We start from the raw sequence: 18,222 nt of genomic DNA on the forward strand, positions 1-18,222 counted from the left end.
AGAGTGTCGCTTGGAGGAATGCCCCTGGGTTCCATCCCCAGTACCGCAAATAATAATAATAATAATAAAGTAAAAAATAGAGCCGGGCATAGTGTCACACTCTTGTAATCCTAACACTTGGGAGGCTGAGACAGGAGGATCACACAGGTTTGAAGCCAGCCTCCGCTACTTAGTGAGGATCTCAGCAACTTAGTGAGACCGTGTTTCCAAATAAAATATAAAATAGGTCTGGGAGTGTAGCCCAGAGGTAGAAAGCCCCTGGGTTCCAATCCTTAGTACCACCAAAAAGGAAAAAATAAAAATAAAAAATAGAGCCCGGCGTAGTGGCACATGCTTGTAACCCCAGCATTTGGGAGGCTGAGACAGAAGGATCACGGTTGCAGACAGCCTCAGATACTTAGTGGGGTCCTTTGCAATTCAATGAGACCCTGTTTCAAAATAAAGAATAAAAAATAGGGCTGGGGGTGTAACTCTGAGGTAGAATGCCCCTGGGTTCCATCCCCTAGTACCTAAAAAAAAAAAAAGAACTGGGGGTATAGCTCAGAGGTGGAATGCCCCTGAGTATCCCCAAAAAAAGTTACTGAGAGATTTGGAATCAGTAGATAATAAGAAAAGTTTGGTTCCTAGACCTTTAGCGAATCATTTATTCAAGGAGCACTTTGGGGCACTAACTGATAGATAAGAGGGGCTTGTGCTAGGCTGTATTATGGTAATTCATGGTAGAATGGGAGAGTTAGTCTGGTAGAATGTACACTGGAATGGCCAACCTCCTAGGGACTCATTTCCCAAAGATAACCTTATTCATTCGCTAAATGAACAAATTTACTATTCACTAAATGCCTACTGTATGCTTGGATGTTGTTCTTGGCACTAGAAATACCTCAGTGAAAAATAGGCTAAAGTCTTTGCCCTCTAGAAGCTTAATATAAGCAATTTTTTTGGTTGGTTGGTTGGTTGGGGGTTTTTTTGTTGTTTTTTTTTTATTTTATTATTATTATTATTTTTTTTTTTGGTGCTGGGGGTTGAGCCCAGGGGCATTCTACCTCTCAGCAACACCCCTGGCCGTATTTTATTTTGAAACAGGGCCTCACTAAGTTGCTGAGGCTGGCCACAAGAGTCCACTACCACGCCCTGCTAATATGAGCAGCTTTTTTTCCTTTGTGCTACTGGGGATGGAACCTAGGGGCTTTCAAGCTCCAAGCTACACCCCCAGACCTATTTTATATTTTATTTGGAAGCAGTCTTACTAAATTGCTGAGAGCCTACATAGCTGAGGCTGGTTTAGAACCTGTGCCAGATTAATCCTCCTGTCTCAGCCTCCCAAGTACTGGGATTATAAGCATTCACCCCCCCCCCAAAAAAAAAGGAGAGAAAAAGAAAAAGAAAGAAAACAAAACATGAGTAACTGCCTGCCAGGCGTGGTGGCACATGCTTGTAATCCCAGCATTTGGGAGGCTGAGATGAGGATCCCAGTTCATGGCCAGCCTCCTCTACTACTTAGTGAGGCCCTCCACAATTCAGTGAGACCTGTTTCAAAATAAAAGATAGAGCCAGGCGTAGTGGCGCACGCTTTTAATCCCAGCATTTGGTAGACAGAGACCAGAGGATCACCGTTTGTGGACAGCCTCAGTTACTTAGTGAGGCCTTCTGCAATTTAGTGAGACCCTGTTTCAAAATAAAGAACAATGATAATAATTATAAAAATAGGGCAGGCTGTGAGGCTCATGGTCAAATGCCCCTGGGTTCCATCCCCAGACTTGCAAAAAAATAAAGAATAAAAAACAGGGCTGGAGTGTAGCTTGGAGGTAGAATACCCCTGGGTTCCATCTCCAGTACTGGGAGGAAAAAATGAGCAACTTTTACATGCAGGGCTTTAAGCTAAACTCCTCCTGCCCTCTGGCACTAACAGATAAGGTGTAAATGAGGTGGAGTGGGGAAGGGATGATTGGAGTCAGAAGATTAGCTCCTAGGCCTGGGAAGGAGACAGTCTTTTGCTAAATAGAACCCCTGTGTTTTGTTTTGTTGCAGTACTGGGGATTGAACCCAGGGGCATTCTACCTTTGAGCTACACCTCCAGCCCTATTTCTATTTTTTATTTTGAAATGGGTCTTGCTTAGTTACAGAGGGCCTTATTTAAATAGCTGAGGCTGGCTGGGAACCTGTGATCCTCCTGTCTCAGCCTCCCAAGTACTGGGATTATAGGTATGTGTCACTGCACTCTGCTGTGTGTGTGTGTGTGTGTGTGTGTAACTAGGGATTAAACCCAGAGACATTCTACCTCTGATCTATACCTCCCAGCCCTATTTTTATTTATTTATTTTTATTTATTTATTTTAGGGTACGGGGGATGGAACCCAGTGACATTGTACCTTTCAGCTACACTCCCAGCCTTATTCTTTTAGTCTTTTTATTTTTGAAACGGTCTTACTGAGTTGCAAAAGGCCTTGCTAAGGCTGAGGCTATCCTCAAAGTCTCCACCTTCCTAATGCTGGGATTACAAGCATTCGCCACCACACCCAGCTATTTTTATTTTTTTATTTTGAAATAGGGTCTCACTAAGTTGCTGAGGCTGGCCTCGAACCTGTGATCCCCCTGTCTCAGCCTCCAAAGTAATGAGATTACAGGTATGGTCACCATACCTTGCTGAATCCCTGTTGTGTAAAGGTACCTCTGTTGGGTTGAATCCACACAAGTAGAAGATAGGACACTTAGGGGCAAACCAAAGAGCTAAAATCCCTGTCCCTAGCTGGATGTGGTGGCCCACATTTTTTTTTTTTTTTTTTTTTTGGGTCTGAGGATGGAACTCAGAGGCATTTAACCTCTGAGCTACACCCCCTGCCCAGTTTTTTATTCTTTATTTTGAAACAGGGTCTCACTGAGTTGTAGAGGGGCTCACTAAGTAGCTGAGGCTGTCTGCGAACCGCGATCCTCCTGTCTCAGCCTCCCAAATGCTGGGATTACGTGCCCCACCACGCCCACGTGGCCCATATTTATAATACAAGTACTTGAGAGACTGAGACAGGAAGATCAAAGGTTGGAGGCTGGCCTCAGCAACCTCTTAAGGCCCTTGCAAACTTAGTGAGACCCTGTTTCAAAATAAAACATAAAAATAGGGCTGAGGGAGCCACGCTTATTGGCACACACTTGTACTAGTACTTGGGAGGCTGAGACAAGAGGATTGCAGGTTCACAGCCATTCTCAGCTACTTAGTGAGGCCCTCCACAACTTACTGAAACCCTGTTTCAAAATAAGGATAAAATATAGGGCTGAGCGTGTAGCTCAGAGGTAGAATCCCCCTGGGTTCAATCCCCAGTACTGGGGGAAAAAATGGGGCTGGGGGTGTAGCTCAGAGGTAGAATACCTCTGGATTCAATCCCCAGCACCTCAAAAATAAATAAGGAAATAAGGAAATAAATAAATAACCACCCCCTGTCCCTGGTCAGTGATTTTATTGGTGATAGGGACTTCCCAAAGAACATACTCATACTGCCTGCAAGCTCTCCACCTTGTGAGGAGCTGAGAGATACCATCCAGGCTCATAAATGCTCTGATAGAGGCAGTACAGGATACCATGGGAACCCAAAGGTGAGAGTGGCCCTCATTCTAAAGATGTAAAGATGTCAAAAGAGATTTCACAAAGAAGATGCAGGCTGGGCACAAACCTGTAATTCTTGAAAGGCTGAGACAAGATGATCACCAGTTCAAGACCAACATACAGTAATTTATTTATTTTTTATTTTATTTATTTATTTATTGCAGTACTGGTATTGAACCTGGGGGATCCTACCTCTAAGCTACACTTCTACCCCTATTTTTTAATTCTTTATTTTGAAACAGGGTCTCATTAGGTTGTGGAGGGCCTAAGTAGCTGAGGTTAGCCACGAACCTGCGATCCTTCTGTCTCAGCCTCCCAAGTATCAGGTTTACAAGCATGCACCACCACGCCCAGCAGTAATTTATTTTTTACTATTTCAAAATAAAAATAAAGCCAATACAGTGGTGCATGCCTATAATCCCAGTACTTGGGAAGCTGAGACAGGAGGATTGCAGGTTCAAGGCCAGCCTCAACAGCTTAAAGAGACTTGGCAACCTAGTGAGACACTGTTTCAAAAAAAATAAAAGAGAAAGGGCTAGAGGTATAACTTGGAGGTAAAATGCCTCTTAAATTCAATCCCCAGTACTGCAAAGATAAAAATAAATAAACAAAAATAAAATAGGAAGCCAGGTATGGTGGCACATGCTTGTAATCCCAGCATTTGGCAGGTAAAGAATGGAGGTTTGAGGTTAGTGGACAGCCTCAGCTACTTAGCGAGGCCCTTCACAACTCAGTGAGACCGTTTCAAAAATAAAGAATGAAGTGCCGGGCGTGGTGGCGCACGCTTGTAATCCCAGCATTTGGGAAGCTAAGACAGGAGGATCTCGGTTCTAGGACAGCCTCAGCTACTACTTAGACCCTTTGCAACTCAGTGAGACCCTGTTTCAAAATAATTAAAAAATAGGTCTGGAGGTGTCTCTTAGAATTCCGCCGGGCGTGGTGGCGCACGCTTGTAATCCCAGCATTTGGGAGGCTGAGACCAGAGGATCCCAGTTCGCGGACAGCCTCAGCTATTTAGTGAGGCCCTCTGCAACTCAGTGAGACCCTGTTTCAAAATAAAGAATAAAAAAGCAGGGCAGGGGGTGTAGCTCAGAGGTCAAATGCCCCTGTGTTCCATCCCCAGACCCACACACACAAAAAAAAGAAAAGAAGTAGAATGCCGTTGAGTTCCATCCCCAGTACCGATACACACACACGCGCACGCACACACACACACACACACACACACACACACACACACACACAATAAAAGCAAACTGGAGCCTGGCATAGGAGGCTGAGACAGAAGGATTGCAGGTTCCAGGACAACTGCAGCAACTAGTGAGACTCTTGTTAATGTAGTGAGACCCTGTTTCAAAATAAAACTAAAAGAGCTAGGGATATAGCTAGGAGGTAGAATTCCCCTGGGCTCAATCCCCAGTGCCACTAAAAAATAAAAAATAAAACCAGGTATGGTGGCCCACACTTGTAGTCCCAGTACTTGGGAAGCTGAGACAGGAGGATCCCAGGTTCGCAGTCAGCTTGAGCTATTTGTGAGGCCCTCTGCAACTTAGTGAGACCCTGTTTCCAATAAAAGAATAAAAAATGGGGCTGGGGATGTAGGTTGGAGGTAGAATACCCCTGATTTCAATCCCCAGTATCGTAAAAACAATAAATTATTAGCATTGATATTTAATATTAAATTAATTAATATTTAATTAATATTTCATGTTAAGTTTATTTATTTATTTGTTTTGCGGGTCTGGAGATGAAACCCAGGGGCATTCAACCTCCGAGCTACACCTACTGTCCTGTTTTCTTGTTTGTTTCTTTTGTTTTCTTTTGTGCTACTGGAGGTGGAACCCAGAGGCTTTCTACCTCCGGTCTATACTCCCACCCCTATTTTATATTTTATTTGGAAACAGGGCCTCACTAAGTAGCTGAGGCTGGCTTCAAACCTGTGCAATCCTCCCGTCTCAGCCTCCCAAGTGCAGGGATTACAAGTGTGCGCCACCACACTCAGCTGTCCTGTTTTTTATTCTTTATTTTGAAACAGGGTCTCACTAATTTATGGAGTGCCTTACTAAGTAGCTGAGGCTGTCCACAAACCGCGATCCTCTGGTCTCAGCCTCCCGAATGCTGGGATTATAAGCGTGTGTCACCATGCCCAGCTATTTAAACTCTGTGTGTATGTGTGTGTGTGTGTGTGTGTGTGTGTGTGTGTGTGTGTGTGTGTTACTGAGGGTGGAACCAGGGGGCTTTTCTACCTCTGGACTGTACTCCCAGACCTATTTTATATTTTATTTGGAAACAGGGTCTCACTAAGTTGCTGAGAGCCTCACTAAGTAGCTGGTGCTGGCTTCAAACCTTTGTAATCATCCTGTCTCAGCCTCCCAAGCCCAGGGATTACAAGCATGTGCCACCATGCCTGGCTCCTAAGTTTAATATTAAATGAATTATTTTGCCACCTGCAAAAAAAAAAAAAGAATTTAAAGCCTCTTTTTTTTCCAGTACTGGGGATGGAACCCAGGGCCATTCTACCTCCAAGCTATACCCTCAGCTCTATTTTCTATTCTTTATTTTTGAAACAGGGTCTCAGTGAGTTGCAGAGGGCCTTAATAAGTAGCTGAGGCTGTCTGTGAACCCCAGTACTCTGTCTCAACCTCCCAAATTCTGGGATTACAAGCGTGCGCCACCATGCCCAGCCTTAAAAACCTCTTTTCTTCAAATCCTGGTTTTAGCTAACCTTATCAGGTTCAGGGACTTTGACATCAGTACTACTTTCAACCCCATTTTACAGGTGACCAAGCCATCTCAATAAAAGTAAGCAGGGGAGCTCAGACTCAAGGCTAGGGAAATCTGGTCCTGGGCCCCTGTGCTTAACCACTTAGCTGTATTTCTGTGTGCACATGTAAGAGGAGGAAAGGTGTCGCAAAGAGGAAATGGCACAGGCAAAGCCTGGGAGGCCGGAAAAGACATGGTGTGTTCTCAGAAAGGGTGGGGCTGGGCCTCTGGGAGAAGAGGGCAGCATCAGAGGCCAGACTGAGGAATGAACATGTGTTTTCTCTCTCCTGCAGATGCCGGGCTGCCCCAGCCGTGATAGGCTGCAGAGACACAAGACCATCAGAGACGGAGGCATAAATACTGGATTAAGACTTGTTGATTGATAGAGGCTGGTAAGTAATGGAATGAGCAAGGGAACGTCTGTGATATCCCTCCCCTTGGGTCCTGGCATGTCACTGGCTCCTGCTCTTTCTCCAGGCACTACCTTCCTCACGATGGCAGACGTGGTGGCTGAGGTGGCTGAGGTTCCTGCGCTGTCCCCAGGGGCAGTGGAGATGTCAACAGCCTTACCCGGGGAGATGGCTGAGATGGCAGCAGAGGTGAATGAGATGACACCTGGCGAGGCCCTTGCCTCATCCCTCTTCTTCCAGCACCACCAGTTCATGTGCTCTGAGTGCGGCAATCTCTATAACACGCTGGAGGAAGTGCTCTCGCATCAGGAGCAGCACATGCCCACTGTGGCAGAGGAGGAGGCGCTGACCACACAGGACACCGGGCTGGAGCCAGAGCTGGTGCCAGGCGCTGAGGAGGGGCCTTTCCAGTGTGGCGAATGCAGCCAGCTCATCCTTTCCCCCAGCGAGCTCCTAGCCCACCAGGATGCCCACCTCCAAGAGTCTGCAAGCCAGATCCAGTACCAGTGTGGAGACTGCCAGGAGCTTTTCCCCTCACCTGAGCTGTGGGTGGCTCACCGCAAGGCTCAGCACCTTCCTGCTATCGCAGCTGAGCCACCAGGGCCACCACCCTTGCAGGCCCCAGCGCTACTGCCCCCACCTGCCCTGCCGTCTGAAGTCAAGATGGAGCCCTACGAGTGTCCCGAGTGTGCCACTCTCTGCGCCACCCCTGAGGAGTTCTTGGAGCATCAGGGCACACACTTTGACTCCCTGGAGAAAGAAGAGCAGAATGGGTTAGAGGAGGAGGAGGAGGAAGATGAAGATGATGAAGACGACGATGAAGAGACAGAGGAGGAGGAGGAACCAGCCGCAGACGTTGACAAGTCCACAGGAGTCCAGAACCAGGGCTGTGGGGATTGTCCCCAGCACCGCACTTCCTCACGGGCACACAGGCGGCACCGGCGGGCATCTCGAGGCCTGGCCTCAGCTGCCTATCCCTTCCACTGCAGCCAGTGTCAACGCAGCTTCAGCTCGGCAAACCGGCTGCTAGCTCATGGGCGGGCCCACGTGGGTGGCACACACGAGTGCACAACCTGCTCCAAGGTCTTCAAGAAGGCAGCCTCACTAGAACAGCACCTGCGGCTGCACCGCGGCGAAGCCCGCTATCTCTGCGTGGACTGTGGCCGTGGCTTTGGCACGGAGCTCACGTTGGTGGCCCACCGGCGGGTCCACACGGCCAACCCATTGCATCGTTGTCGCTGTGGCAAGACATTCAGCAATATGACCAAGTTCCTCTACCACCGGCGCACTCATGCTGGGAAAAGTGGGGCTCCCACCCCCGCGGCCACAGCCTCCCCAGCCCCGGCCGAGCCCACGCCCCCGCCCCCGCCCCCACCACCTGCTCCACCTGCCCAGCTGCCCTGCCCACAGTGCCCCAAGTCCTTTGCTTCAGCCTCCCGGCTTTCTCGGCACCGGCGTGCAGTGCACGGGCCTCCAGAACGACGGCACCGCTGCGGGGTTTGTGGCAAGGGCTTCAAGAAGTTGGTCCATGTGCGCAACCACTTACGGACGCACACAGGCGAGAGGCCATTCCAATGCCATTCGTGCGGCAAGACCTTTGCTTCTTTGGCCAACCTCAGCCGCCACCAGCTGACCCACACAGGCGTGCGTCCTTACCAATGCCTGGACTGCGGCAAGCGCTTCACTCAGAGCTCCAACCTGCAGCAGCACCGGCGGCTACACCTGCGGCCAGTCGCCTTTGCCCGTGCCCCCCGCCTCCCCATCACTGGTCTCTACAACAAGAGCCCCTATTACTGCGGGACTTGTGGCCGCTGGTTCCGTGCGATGGCCGGCCTGCGACTGCATCAGCGGGTCCATGCCCGAGCCCGGTCTTTGACACTACAACCTCCCAGATCACCACCCCCAGCCCTGCCCCCAGCCCCTGAGCCTCAGCAGACCATCATGTGCACAGAGCTTGGGGAGACCATCGCTATCATTGAGACGTCCCAGCCACTGGCCCTCGAGGACACTCTGCAGCTGTGCCAGGCTGCGCTGGGGGCCAGTGAAGCAAGCGGGCTGTTGCAGTTGGACACAGCCTTCGTGTGACAGCCAAAGAGCAACAATAAAAGAGTTTGTTTGCAACAACAAATGTGGGTACCTCTGGGGAGAAGAGGACCACTCTCTACCGATATGACCTGGCATCCAACCGTGTGCCAGGATCCAGCCTGTCCTCTTCTGCCCAGTGACTCCCCAGAGGAGCCCTTCCAGGTTTCTCTTGTCACCTTTCTCTGCCTGTGAGCAACCTGAAGCTCTGAGATGTGATGTGATCTGTCTCAGGTCACCCCACAAACGGGTTTGCCAAGGCTCTGCACCACATCACCCCGGTGCCCAGCAACATCAGGTAACTTCTACTGAGACTGACTGTGTGCCAGGTCTGTGCTGGGCATCTCATATACCTCTTCAGATCCTGTTTGTTCCCCTAGCCTTCCTGACCCTGGACACCCAGAACTCAGCTCTTCCTGGTGGAGGAAAGTGCTTGACTGTTCTGGGCTTCCATCATCTCAGTTTTGACAATGTGGAACGGAATCTGTAGGTGCTCAGGTACTCCGCTCAGATTGGGCAGTGCAGGAGGCCCAGTAGTGAGTCAGACTCAGGCCCTGCCCTCAGGTGGCATGCTCAGTCCCAGAGGAAAAATGCACACAAGTATAGACAGCTTGGCTCTCTAAGTGCATTTCAGTGATTCCTTCAGACTGTCCTAAGTCCTCCCTCCCATGTGCTGAGCCATGCTGGAGGCCAGACACAAGTCAGGCTGAGAAATCCCAGGGCTTGTGATGGGGATGATCAGGGAGTGGGATACCGGAGTAGGGAACAAACTTCCATGGGAGGAGATCCAGAGTGAGAGACTTTCTAGTGGGGCTAGTCCCTGAAGAAAATGTAGTAATCTGACAGTGAAAAAGGAAAAGAACATTCCAGTCAGGCAGCATTACAAGAGGAAGAGTGAGTTCTTGGTATATTTGAAAACTGTCCAATTATTCACAGCTATAACAACAGTGAACATTTGCCTGACAGGCACTGCACTTAGCACTGTATGGGTACTGTAAATCCTAATAGGCTGAGGAGAGTCTTCAGGTTGTACATATGTTTTCAGGTTGTTTCATATGTATCTCTGTTGTACATATGAAAAAACAGAACACAGACTTGTCCAAGGCCTCACAGCTTTGTAGAGGTATTATGAGATTGGAACCTGGCAGTTCCTTAAGCCCAGCATTATGACATCACTGTTCTGAGTAATTGAGACCTGAAACCCATGCAGGGGTTGGGGTCAGAGGATTCATTCTAATTGGAGAAAGAGTAAACATATCAGAACAGTTGGGATTTGAGGGGGCTTTGAAAGATCAAAGGTCTTGGGAGCCAAAAGGGATCCCTAACTTTTTCAAAGCATGTCTGTGATACAGTCCTTCACTCCCCGAGTAGGTGGGTGATTTATGGCAGGTCAGTGTGGCAGCTCCCCCATGCCTCTGCAGACCAGAGCAGCACAATGCTGCTGGGGCTGGGGCTTGTGCAGGAAGTCCTGGGCCTTGGTAATGTATGTAAGGGCAGGGTTTCATGATAGTTGTGAGGTCTTGCTAGTGTCAGAGTAAGGTGAGCGAAAGGCTGGTGATGACAGTCCAGGAAGGAAAGGACAGGGGAAGAGAGGCAGAGGCTATGGGGCAGGAAAAGGGTGACCATCTGATAAGATGGTCAACTTTTAGGGGAGAAAGGGGTCCCAGGAGTCCTAGATTTCTTGTCTTTACTTGCTCTGTGAATTCATTTAACAGGTGAAATTCAGGCTGGTGTTGAGCAAGGAGGACAGGGTCTGTCTTGGGTAGTATAAAGATGCTCCTGGGGCTGAAGAGCATAAATCCCACAGGGATAGTCCTGGCGTGTGTTCAGAATTCTTCCTTTGTGTTTACAGTGGAATCCAGCAGAAAACATGCAGATCCTCCTCCCCAAGCCCTTTTCCCCTTCTGGAGCCTCTTGCTTACAGCTCCCACCATCTGGCTCTAGCATATTTTAAAAGTGAGAGAAATCCAGGCACACTGGCACACACCTGTAATCTCTGACTGGGGAAATAGAAAGGGCTGGGAATGTAGCTCAATAGTAGAGCGCCTCTGGATTCAATCCCCCATATCCCTCCTCCCGCCAAAAAAAAAGTGATGGAAAAAGGCAAGCTCAGCCAGGTGTGGTGGCACACACCTGTAATCCCAGTACTTGGGGAGACAGACAGGATCACAGGTTTGAGGACAGTCTCGGCAACACAGACTCAGGAACCTAGAGAGACTGTTTCAAAACAAAAAATTAAAGAAAGGGCTGGAGGTATACCTTGGAGGTAGAATGCTCCTGGGTTCAATCCCTGGTACCACATACAAAAAAAAAGCGCCAAGCTCCCTGCTCCTCCCTTCCTATCAACATTCAAAGAGGTAGGACAGATGGGTGCCCTCTTACAGCACTGACGCAAAGCCTTGGGAATCTGCTAGGACTCTGGCTGTAGACCCCACTCAAGGTCTACAGGCAGCCAAGTTTTGACCTGAGTGGCTCCTTATCATCCAGTATCCCTCTTGGTCCATGAAGCAGCAAGCAGCCTAGGCTGACACACAGCTTTTTAACTCTTGATTCTTCCCCTTAAGTTCTGTGGCTTTGAACCCTCCCTCAGAGAGATGTCCAGTTCTCCCAGGGCCATTGTGTATGCCCACCCCTCCTTCCCTAAGTAAAAGCAGGTGATGTGCTCTGTCAAGAGACAGGCTCCTCCCAGGCGTCTGCAATGGCATCTACATGTGCAGAGAGGAGCATAAAGGTACAGCAAAGTGGGGTGCCTGAGTCAGGGCCAGAACTGGGGCCTCCAGTGTCCCCCTGCCTGAGATAGCCCTCCAGGCACCCCCTTCACCTCAGCGGAAGCAGGCAGCCACACAAGAAGCAGGTTTTCATGCCAATAATTTATTGAACGGAGGTCTGTACACAGGCAAACCTTACTGTGGAAACTAAGACATCAGGAGCTCTCCCCGCTCCCCTGACCCTCCAGGGTGGGGAGAGGAGAGAGGTGGCCTTGGGAGCAGAGAACAGGAGGGGAGATACAGCTGTAGGAAGGAGCGGGGCCAGGTTGGATGGTGCGAATCGACGTTTTTCTTTAAGAAAAAAATTATAACAATCTATTTACACCCAGGGGGTGGGCAGGGAAGGGAAGAGACGGGCTGGGCTGGTTCTATTTACAAGGGACATGGGAGGGGAGGGGTGGAGGAGATAGAGAACTGGGGGAGGGGAGGGGGCTGAGGGGGAGGAGGTCCTCATGCCCCCAACCCCCTCTGTCCTTCCTTCCTTCCTTCTCTTCCCTCCCCACAACCAGTTAAAATCCTCTTAAAAAGCCCACCACATGGGTGAGGCTGGTGAGAGGGACTAGAGGTGGGGATAGGAACTCATTTACCTCTGCCCTCTACTCTAGGGGCCCAGCCAGGGCAGGAGCTTGATGGGCTATGGCCCCCCTTCCCAGCCCCACTTGGGGCTCCCAGATGGACGTGGAAGGGTGGTTGGCGGGGCCCTCAGGAAGAGTTAGTGAGAGTAGTTGTGGCATCAGGGGCCTGCCAGTCTTGGCCGGTCTGAGTCTCAGTTAAAGCTGAAGAAAGGGGAGGGAAGGAGTAGAGAGTTAGCCTTTGCCTTTCAGGACCCCTTCCCAAGAGCAGGAACTTGCTGTAAGATTAAAGTTGAAAGCTGTCATTTTAAGTCCAGGGTTACAAACTCAAAACGCCAAAGGGCCACTTATAATTGAGTGCCTTGCACCAGGGAGTTAGGCGCCACATAAGAGGTGGCAGCCGTGTTCGCCTTGGCCCATTGTTTTCAGGACAGACTAATACACTACTGCCGCATCTGATTTTATTACCCAAGAGAAACAGAAAACCTGGATTTTTACCCAACATGGTTCAAGTTTTAAATGGAGGCAACAAGTCTAGTGTGCGTTTGCTCAAACCAAACACACTTCTTTTGTTTTTCTTGGTTGTTAGCACTTAAACACACAAATGTAAGCAATAATCTCTATAGTCAGTGACATATCTTTTTTTTTTTTTTTGGTACTGGGGTTTGATCCTTGGGCATTTTACCTCCGAGTTATACCCTAGCCCTTTTTTACTTTTATTTTGAAACAATCTTGCTAGATTGATGAGTCTCATTACTTCTGAGGCTGTCCTCAAAGCTGCAATCCTTCTGTTTCAGCCTACCAAGTACTGGGATAAGCATGTGCCACCATACCCAGCTCATAAAATATTTTTTCTATGTCATCAAAATGTCAGCAACTTAAAAATGCCTACAGGAAACTCAATGACTGAGAGCAGCCCACTCCACCCCCAGGTGCACAAGTACTACTTCAGCCCTTAGCAGATGGCTCCCCAACTTACCTTGTGAGGATGGAGTAAGGGCAGTAGTGCCCGGCGGGGACCTCAAGTGAGGAGGGATAAGAATGGCGTTGAGAGACGGTTGGATGGAGAGTTCTAGAGATAGGAATTGACATACCGGTCACGGAGGAGGCAAGGCATCTGAAAACCTAGTCAGGGTGATGATGGGGCTCCAAATAAGGACCCAGCTATTGGTAAGACCAGTTTACAGACACTTTAAGCCACAGACCTCTTTAAACGTAAAACTGAAAAGGGCCTAAACAGATGGCAGAACGCTGCTGAGGCAGCTATGGGGGACACCTTGTTGAGCCCTAGGCCTGCCTGAACCCTCCTGAGCTCCCCACTCCCGTCTTCAACACCAAGCTCTTCTCCACATCTGAAGATCCCAAGCTGTGCCCTCACCACCAGGACTGAAGTTGAAGAGGGGGGGAAGCGGGCGGTTGTTGGGGAGCTGGGTTCCAAGAATTCGCAGTTCATCAAAGAAGCTGTGGGCGCAAGCCTCTAGTGGAGAGAGCCTCGAGGACGGCGTGTACTCTAGCAGGCTCGAGCAGAGTGCGATGGCCTCGGGGGGCGTCCGAGATTTGAACACCTGGGAGTGGGGGAGCAGGGTCGTGAGAATGAGAAGTGCCCTCGACAAATACAACCACATGCCTCCCACAGACCCACCTTCCAAATACGGAAACTGAGGTTCAGTCACCGAGAGGAAGTCAGTGTGTACTGTGTAGGTACTCGACCCAGGTCTCATACTGTATGGGCCCTGCTGTAAGCCTCAGTTCCCCTGCCATAAAAATGGGAATCCTGAATTTACCTGTCAGCTCTCAATTTTTAAAATTCCATAAACTCTGAAATCTGTTGAAAGTTACTGACTTGATTGCTGGATAACCTCAAACCCTCCAAACTGATTCTAAAGTTGAGCCCCCTGACCGGTTAGCCTCCAAAGAGACCTACCCTCAGCCATGCTGCCTGAATCCCTGGTCCTGCCCTACCTTTGTCCAGGGGTGAGCTTTAATCTGAGGGAACTTGAACTCAGTGTAGTTGGGGTTCATCTCTCGGATCTGTTCTCGAGTTGGTGTGCCCAGTACCTGCAGGGAGAAAGGGGGCTGAGACAAGGGCCCTATCCTTCAGCCCTGCCCCAGCCTTGCCTAACCCCCTCCTCACCTTGATGATCTCCACCAGCTGGTCCACCCCACTGTCCCCAGGGAAGATGGGCTGGCCAAGGAGGAGCTCAGCCAGTACACAGCCAGCTGACCACACATCTGAAGGGGAATGGGAGGAGGTTCAGGTCCAGGCAGGAAAGGCCACCAAGCCCATCCCTTTACAAACATTTCTGTTCTTCATGGCCATTCTGAGGTGTCAGAAGCCTGAGTTCATCAGGTCAGAAGCAGCACCTGGCTCAAAGTCATACAGAACTGGATTCTGACCTTGAACTTCAGATCGCCCTGAATTAGCTGCACTCTCCAAGCCGTGTGCACCTCCAGTCCTCACTGACTGCTCAGCAACCCCATGAGCTCTGCCGCTAGCCTCAGAGGACAGACCAAACTAGGCCCACATCTGCCAACAAGCACCTGGGTCTTCTGGACCACAGGAAAGCAAAGCCTTAAATCCTGAACTGCCCTCACCTCCCAGCCTCTCCCCTATCCAATAGAGTTATTCCTCCCTAGTCTGCAGCTTGCCCCCAAAGACACCAGTTCAAACCTAAGAACCTGTACACAGTCCCTTACAGTGCTGACGTTCTCTTACAAACCCTTCCATGCTCGCGCCCTTGTTGGGCCTTCCCTTCATGTCTGGAAGGTGGCACTGCCATCGCCACCAAAAGGACACAGAGGCCTGGAAGCAGGCTGCACTCCGGTGGCAGCAAAGCCTCCCGTGCTGGTTTCCCTAAGGTCACCACCGGCCCCTCCCCTCCAACTGAGAATAGAGGGCTGACTGGTAGGTTCCAGAGTTGGGATGGACTCTTGAGTCAGGTCAGCCTTCAAATCCCAGTCCTGCCCAGCCCCAGCAGTGCAATAGGACAAGTGGCCTCACAGCTCCCAGCCTTAGACTGTTCATCAAAAATCAGCATTTGACATCTTCCCCTCCTAAGCTCGTGAGGACTGGATAAAAGAACAGATGTTAAGCTTTTATCACCAAGCCTGGCCCACAGCACAGAAAGAACTCAAGACCTGCCATGACTGTCATTCCCCAACCCCACTGTCCCATAACTCTGACCGATGGATGAGGTGTAATCGGTGGCTCCAAAGATGAGCTCTGGGGCCCGGTAGTAGCGAGAACAGATGTAGGAGACATTGGGCTCTCCCCGGACCAACTGCTTTGCACTGTGGGAAGAGATGGGCAAGGGTAAACACAAGCCAAAGATTAAGGCCCTCCCCAGCCCTTCAGCCATCCAGCACACACCCCAGGTGAAACCCACCTGCCAAAATCGCAGAGCTTGAGGACAGCAGTATCAGGGTCCACCAGCAGGTTCTGGGGCTTAATGTCACGGTGACATACACCCTGGGAGTGGATGTAGGCCAAGCTCCGGAAAAGCTGGTACATGTATACCTGGAGAAGACAGAACAGCTGAATTGCAACCCAGCTCCCACACAGCTCAGTGCTAGCCCACTGTCTTGGCCCGAAGAGCCCTTGCAAGCCTCTCCCTGCTGGCTGCTTCTCAGCCTCAGAAAGCCCATGTTTGAGACCTGTGATTCTCAAACTTCAGTGCACATCACAGTCACTTGGAGAACTTGTTAAAACTTATTAAAACAAGCCGGGCGTGTAGGCGCATGCTTGTAATCCCCGCACTTGGGAGGTAGAGACAGGAGGATCGCGCAGGTTCGAAGCCAGCCTTGCTGGCTTAAGAGACCCTGTTTCCAAATAAAAATATAAAAAATAGGTGTCTAGGAGTGTAGCTCAGAGGTAGAAGGGTTATAAGGAACCCTAGTACCACCACACCCCCAAAAAAACTTGTTAAAACAGATTGCTGGGCTCTACTCCCAGTTTCCAATTCTGTGACTTCAGGACAGGCTACCTGCAACAAGCACACTGATCTGGTCCCTACACCACACTTTGAGAACTACTGTTGCAATCACACCCCTTGGCAGAAGCCTGACATATAAGACAAATACATCAGAAAGCCTTGTCATAAAGTAGGCTGGGGAGCCAGGAACTCGGCTGCCCCCTCACCAAAAACCATTGGCTCTCCCAGGGCTCAGCCTTCTTCACCAGACATTCGAAACCACCCACAAGCCAGCCCCACTCCGGCTCCACTTTCCTGCCTTTCCCCGCCCACTGACTAGAACCTAAGTGCCAAGAGAGCAGGATCTTTTGAGTTTTGATCACTGCTGCTTTCCCAGGGCCTAGACCAGTGCCTGTCTTGTACTAACTGCTCAACTACACAGATAAGGCCGTTTCTGGGGTCCTCTTTTGTCCCATTCCCCTCAGCCACAGCTACTGCTTTTCTGTGCACATCTCCTCCCAGAGGCCTTTTCCTTGATCTTTCTTTACCCTAAGCCAGGCTGGGCTGGGGACTGCCTGTTTTCACAATTCCCTGTGCCCCCTCTAGTATGGCAGCCATTTGTTTTACAGTTTCCTGGACAGTACCTGACAACCCCACCAAACAGATAACTCTTGGCCAGGTCTCCGTCAGCTGTACCTCTTTTTTTTTTTTTTTTTTTTTGGTGGTACTGGGAGTGGAACCCAGAGGCTTTCTACCTCCGGGCTATACTCCCAGACCTTTTTTATATTTTATTTGGAAACAGGGTCTCACTAGGTTGCTGAGAGCCTCACTAAGTAGCTGAGGCTGGCTTCGAACCCATGCAATCCTCCTGTCTCAGCCTCCCAAGCGCAGGGATTACAAGTGTGTGCCACCACGCCCAGAAGCTGTACCTCTTAACTGCTCTACACTGGGCCCAGTATGTAGACTGCCACAGCACAGCCATAACCAACCAAAGAACTACCCTCCCAGGAGGGTAAGACTCAGCAGCAGCAATCACTGGTAGAGGCCTTGTCAGTGTCTGCTTGCCCAGATGCAAGGTGCTTAAAGCCAGCAGAAGGAGCAGCCGGGCCGAGTAACCTCCAGCAAATGAACCCACCCACCTCCCAGTGCAGCAGCTGTGTTTTAGCCACTGTTCTCCACATCATCCCTGGACTTCACTCATTCATCAATTCATTCATTCAGACACCTCCTGGAGATCTGTAACACCCAGTGCACCATGCCAGGCTGGGGAATGATCCTGCAGAAGACGCATACCCAGCTCTATAGTTTCAACACTAATCTTCCTGAAAATCTAAGCCCTTCCCACCTATTCCCAACCGGAGGCCTGGACTCTGACTTACCTCAATACTCTGAGTGCTACTAGGCTCCCAGTGTGGACCCAAGCAGGTACCTTGTAGCCTCCTCAGAGCCCTAGTCAGGCTGCCTTCCTGACCTCCCTACACTTGGTGAACCCCATCTGAGGGCTACAGGGAAAAGGGCAGTGAACACGGGGCCTCCATAGACCAACCTAAACTTGAAGGATGACAGAACCCACAACAGACAGGAGGCTCCAGACCCCAGCAGCCTGCTTGCATTCCTACCTTGACATAGATGATAGGGATGGTCAACTTGGCCTTGGTGAAATGGCGAGCCACCCGGTACACTGTCTCGGGCACATATTCCAGCACCAGATTTAGGTAAAGCTCGTCTTTCTGTAGAGAGCAATGGAGAGATATAAAGCATTATGAGGGAAAAGAAGGAAAAAGAACAAAAAGTATATAAAGAATAAGGGAAGTACCGGACTGTATGGGAAAGGCAAGCAGGAAAATGGAATCAAGGGAAGGCCATACACACTCGACACCCCAAGGTCTTACCTTCTCCCCACTGGAGTAGAAAAAGTACCGCAGCCTCACAATATTGCAGTGGTCCAGCTTACGCATAATCTGCAGCTCTCGGTTCTTAGGGGCAAAAAAAGAGTTTCAGTGCAATCAATACTCTCTGTCTTCTCTCCCTAGCACTGCCACCTCAACCCCGTTCCTGTGTGTGTGTGTGGGTGTGTGTGTTACTGAAGATTGAACCCATGGGCATTCATCTCTGAGCTAC

General features: G+C 50.0%; 2 protein-coding genes across 2 annotated transcripts in view; one reads left to right on the top strand and one right to left on the bottom strand.

The window, feature by feature from the left end:
* Positions 1 to 6,852: 6,852 nt before the first annotated feature.
* Positions 6,853 to 8,853, top strand: ZNF526 (zinc finger protein 526; the record flags this gene model as incomplete). Its single annotated transcript, XM_080703092.1, has 1 exon — positions 6,853 to 8,853. The coding sequence occupies one exon, from the start codon at positions 6,853 to 6,855 to the stop codon at positions 8,851 to 8,853; it is 2,001 nt and encodes a 666-aa protein (XP_080559218.1).
* Positions 8,854 to 12,320: 3,467 nt separating this feature from the next.
* Positions 12,321 to 18,222, bottom strand: part of GSK3A (glycogen synthase kinase 3 alpha) — a gene marked incomplete at both ends in the record, with an annotated part of 12,716 nt that continues 6,814 nt past the window's right edge. Inside the window, 9 exons of the mRNA XM_080703108.1 lie at positions 12,321 to 12,394; positions 13,170 to 13,262; positions 13,569 to 13,755; positions 14,153 to 14,248; positions 14,325 to 14,422; positions 15,375 to 15,481; positions 15,577 to 15,707; positions 17,721 to 17,831; positions 17,994 to 18,077. Of these exons, the coding sequence (XP_080559234.1) occupies positions 12,321 to 12,394; positions 13,170 to 13,262; positions 13,569 to 13,755; positions 14,153 to 14,248; positions 14,325 to 14,422; positions 15,375 to 15,481; positions 15,577 to 15,707; positions 17,721 to 17,831; positions 17,994 to 18,077 (981 nt within the window). The remainder of the gene's footprint in view (positions 12,395 to 13,169; positions 13,263 to 13,568; positions 13,756 to 14,152; positions 14,249 to 14,324; positions 14,423 to 15,374; positions 15,482 to 15,576; positions 15,708 to 17,720; positions 17,832 to 17,993; positions 18,078 to 18,222) is intronic.

The sequence above is a fragment of the Muscardinus avellanarius genome (assembly GCF_963383645.1).
Source record: "Muscardinus avellanarius genome assembly, chromosome: 10".
Lineage (NCBI taxonomy): Eukaryota > Metazoa > Chordata > Mammalia > Rodentia > Gliridae > Muscardinus > Muscardinus avellanarius.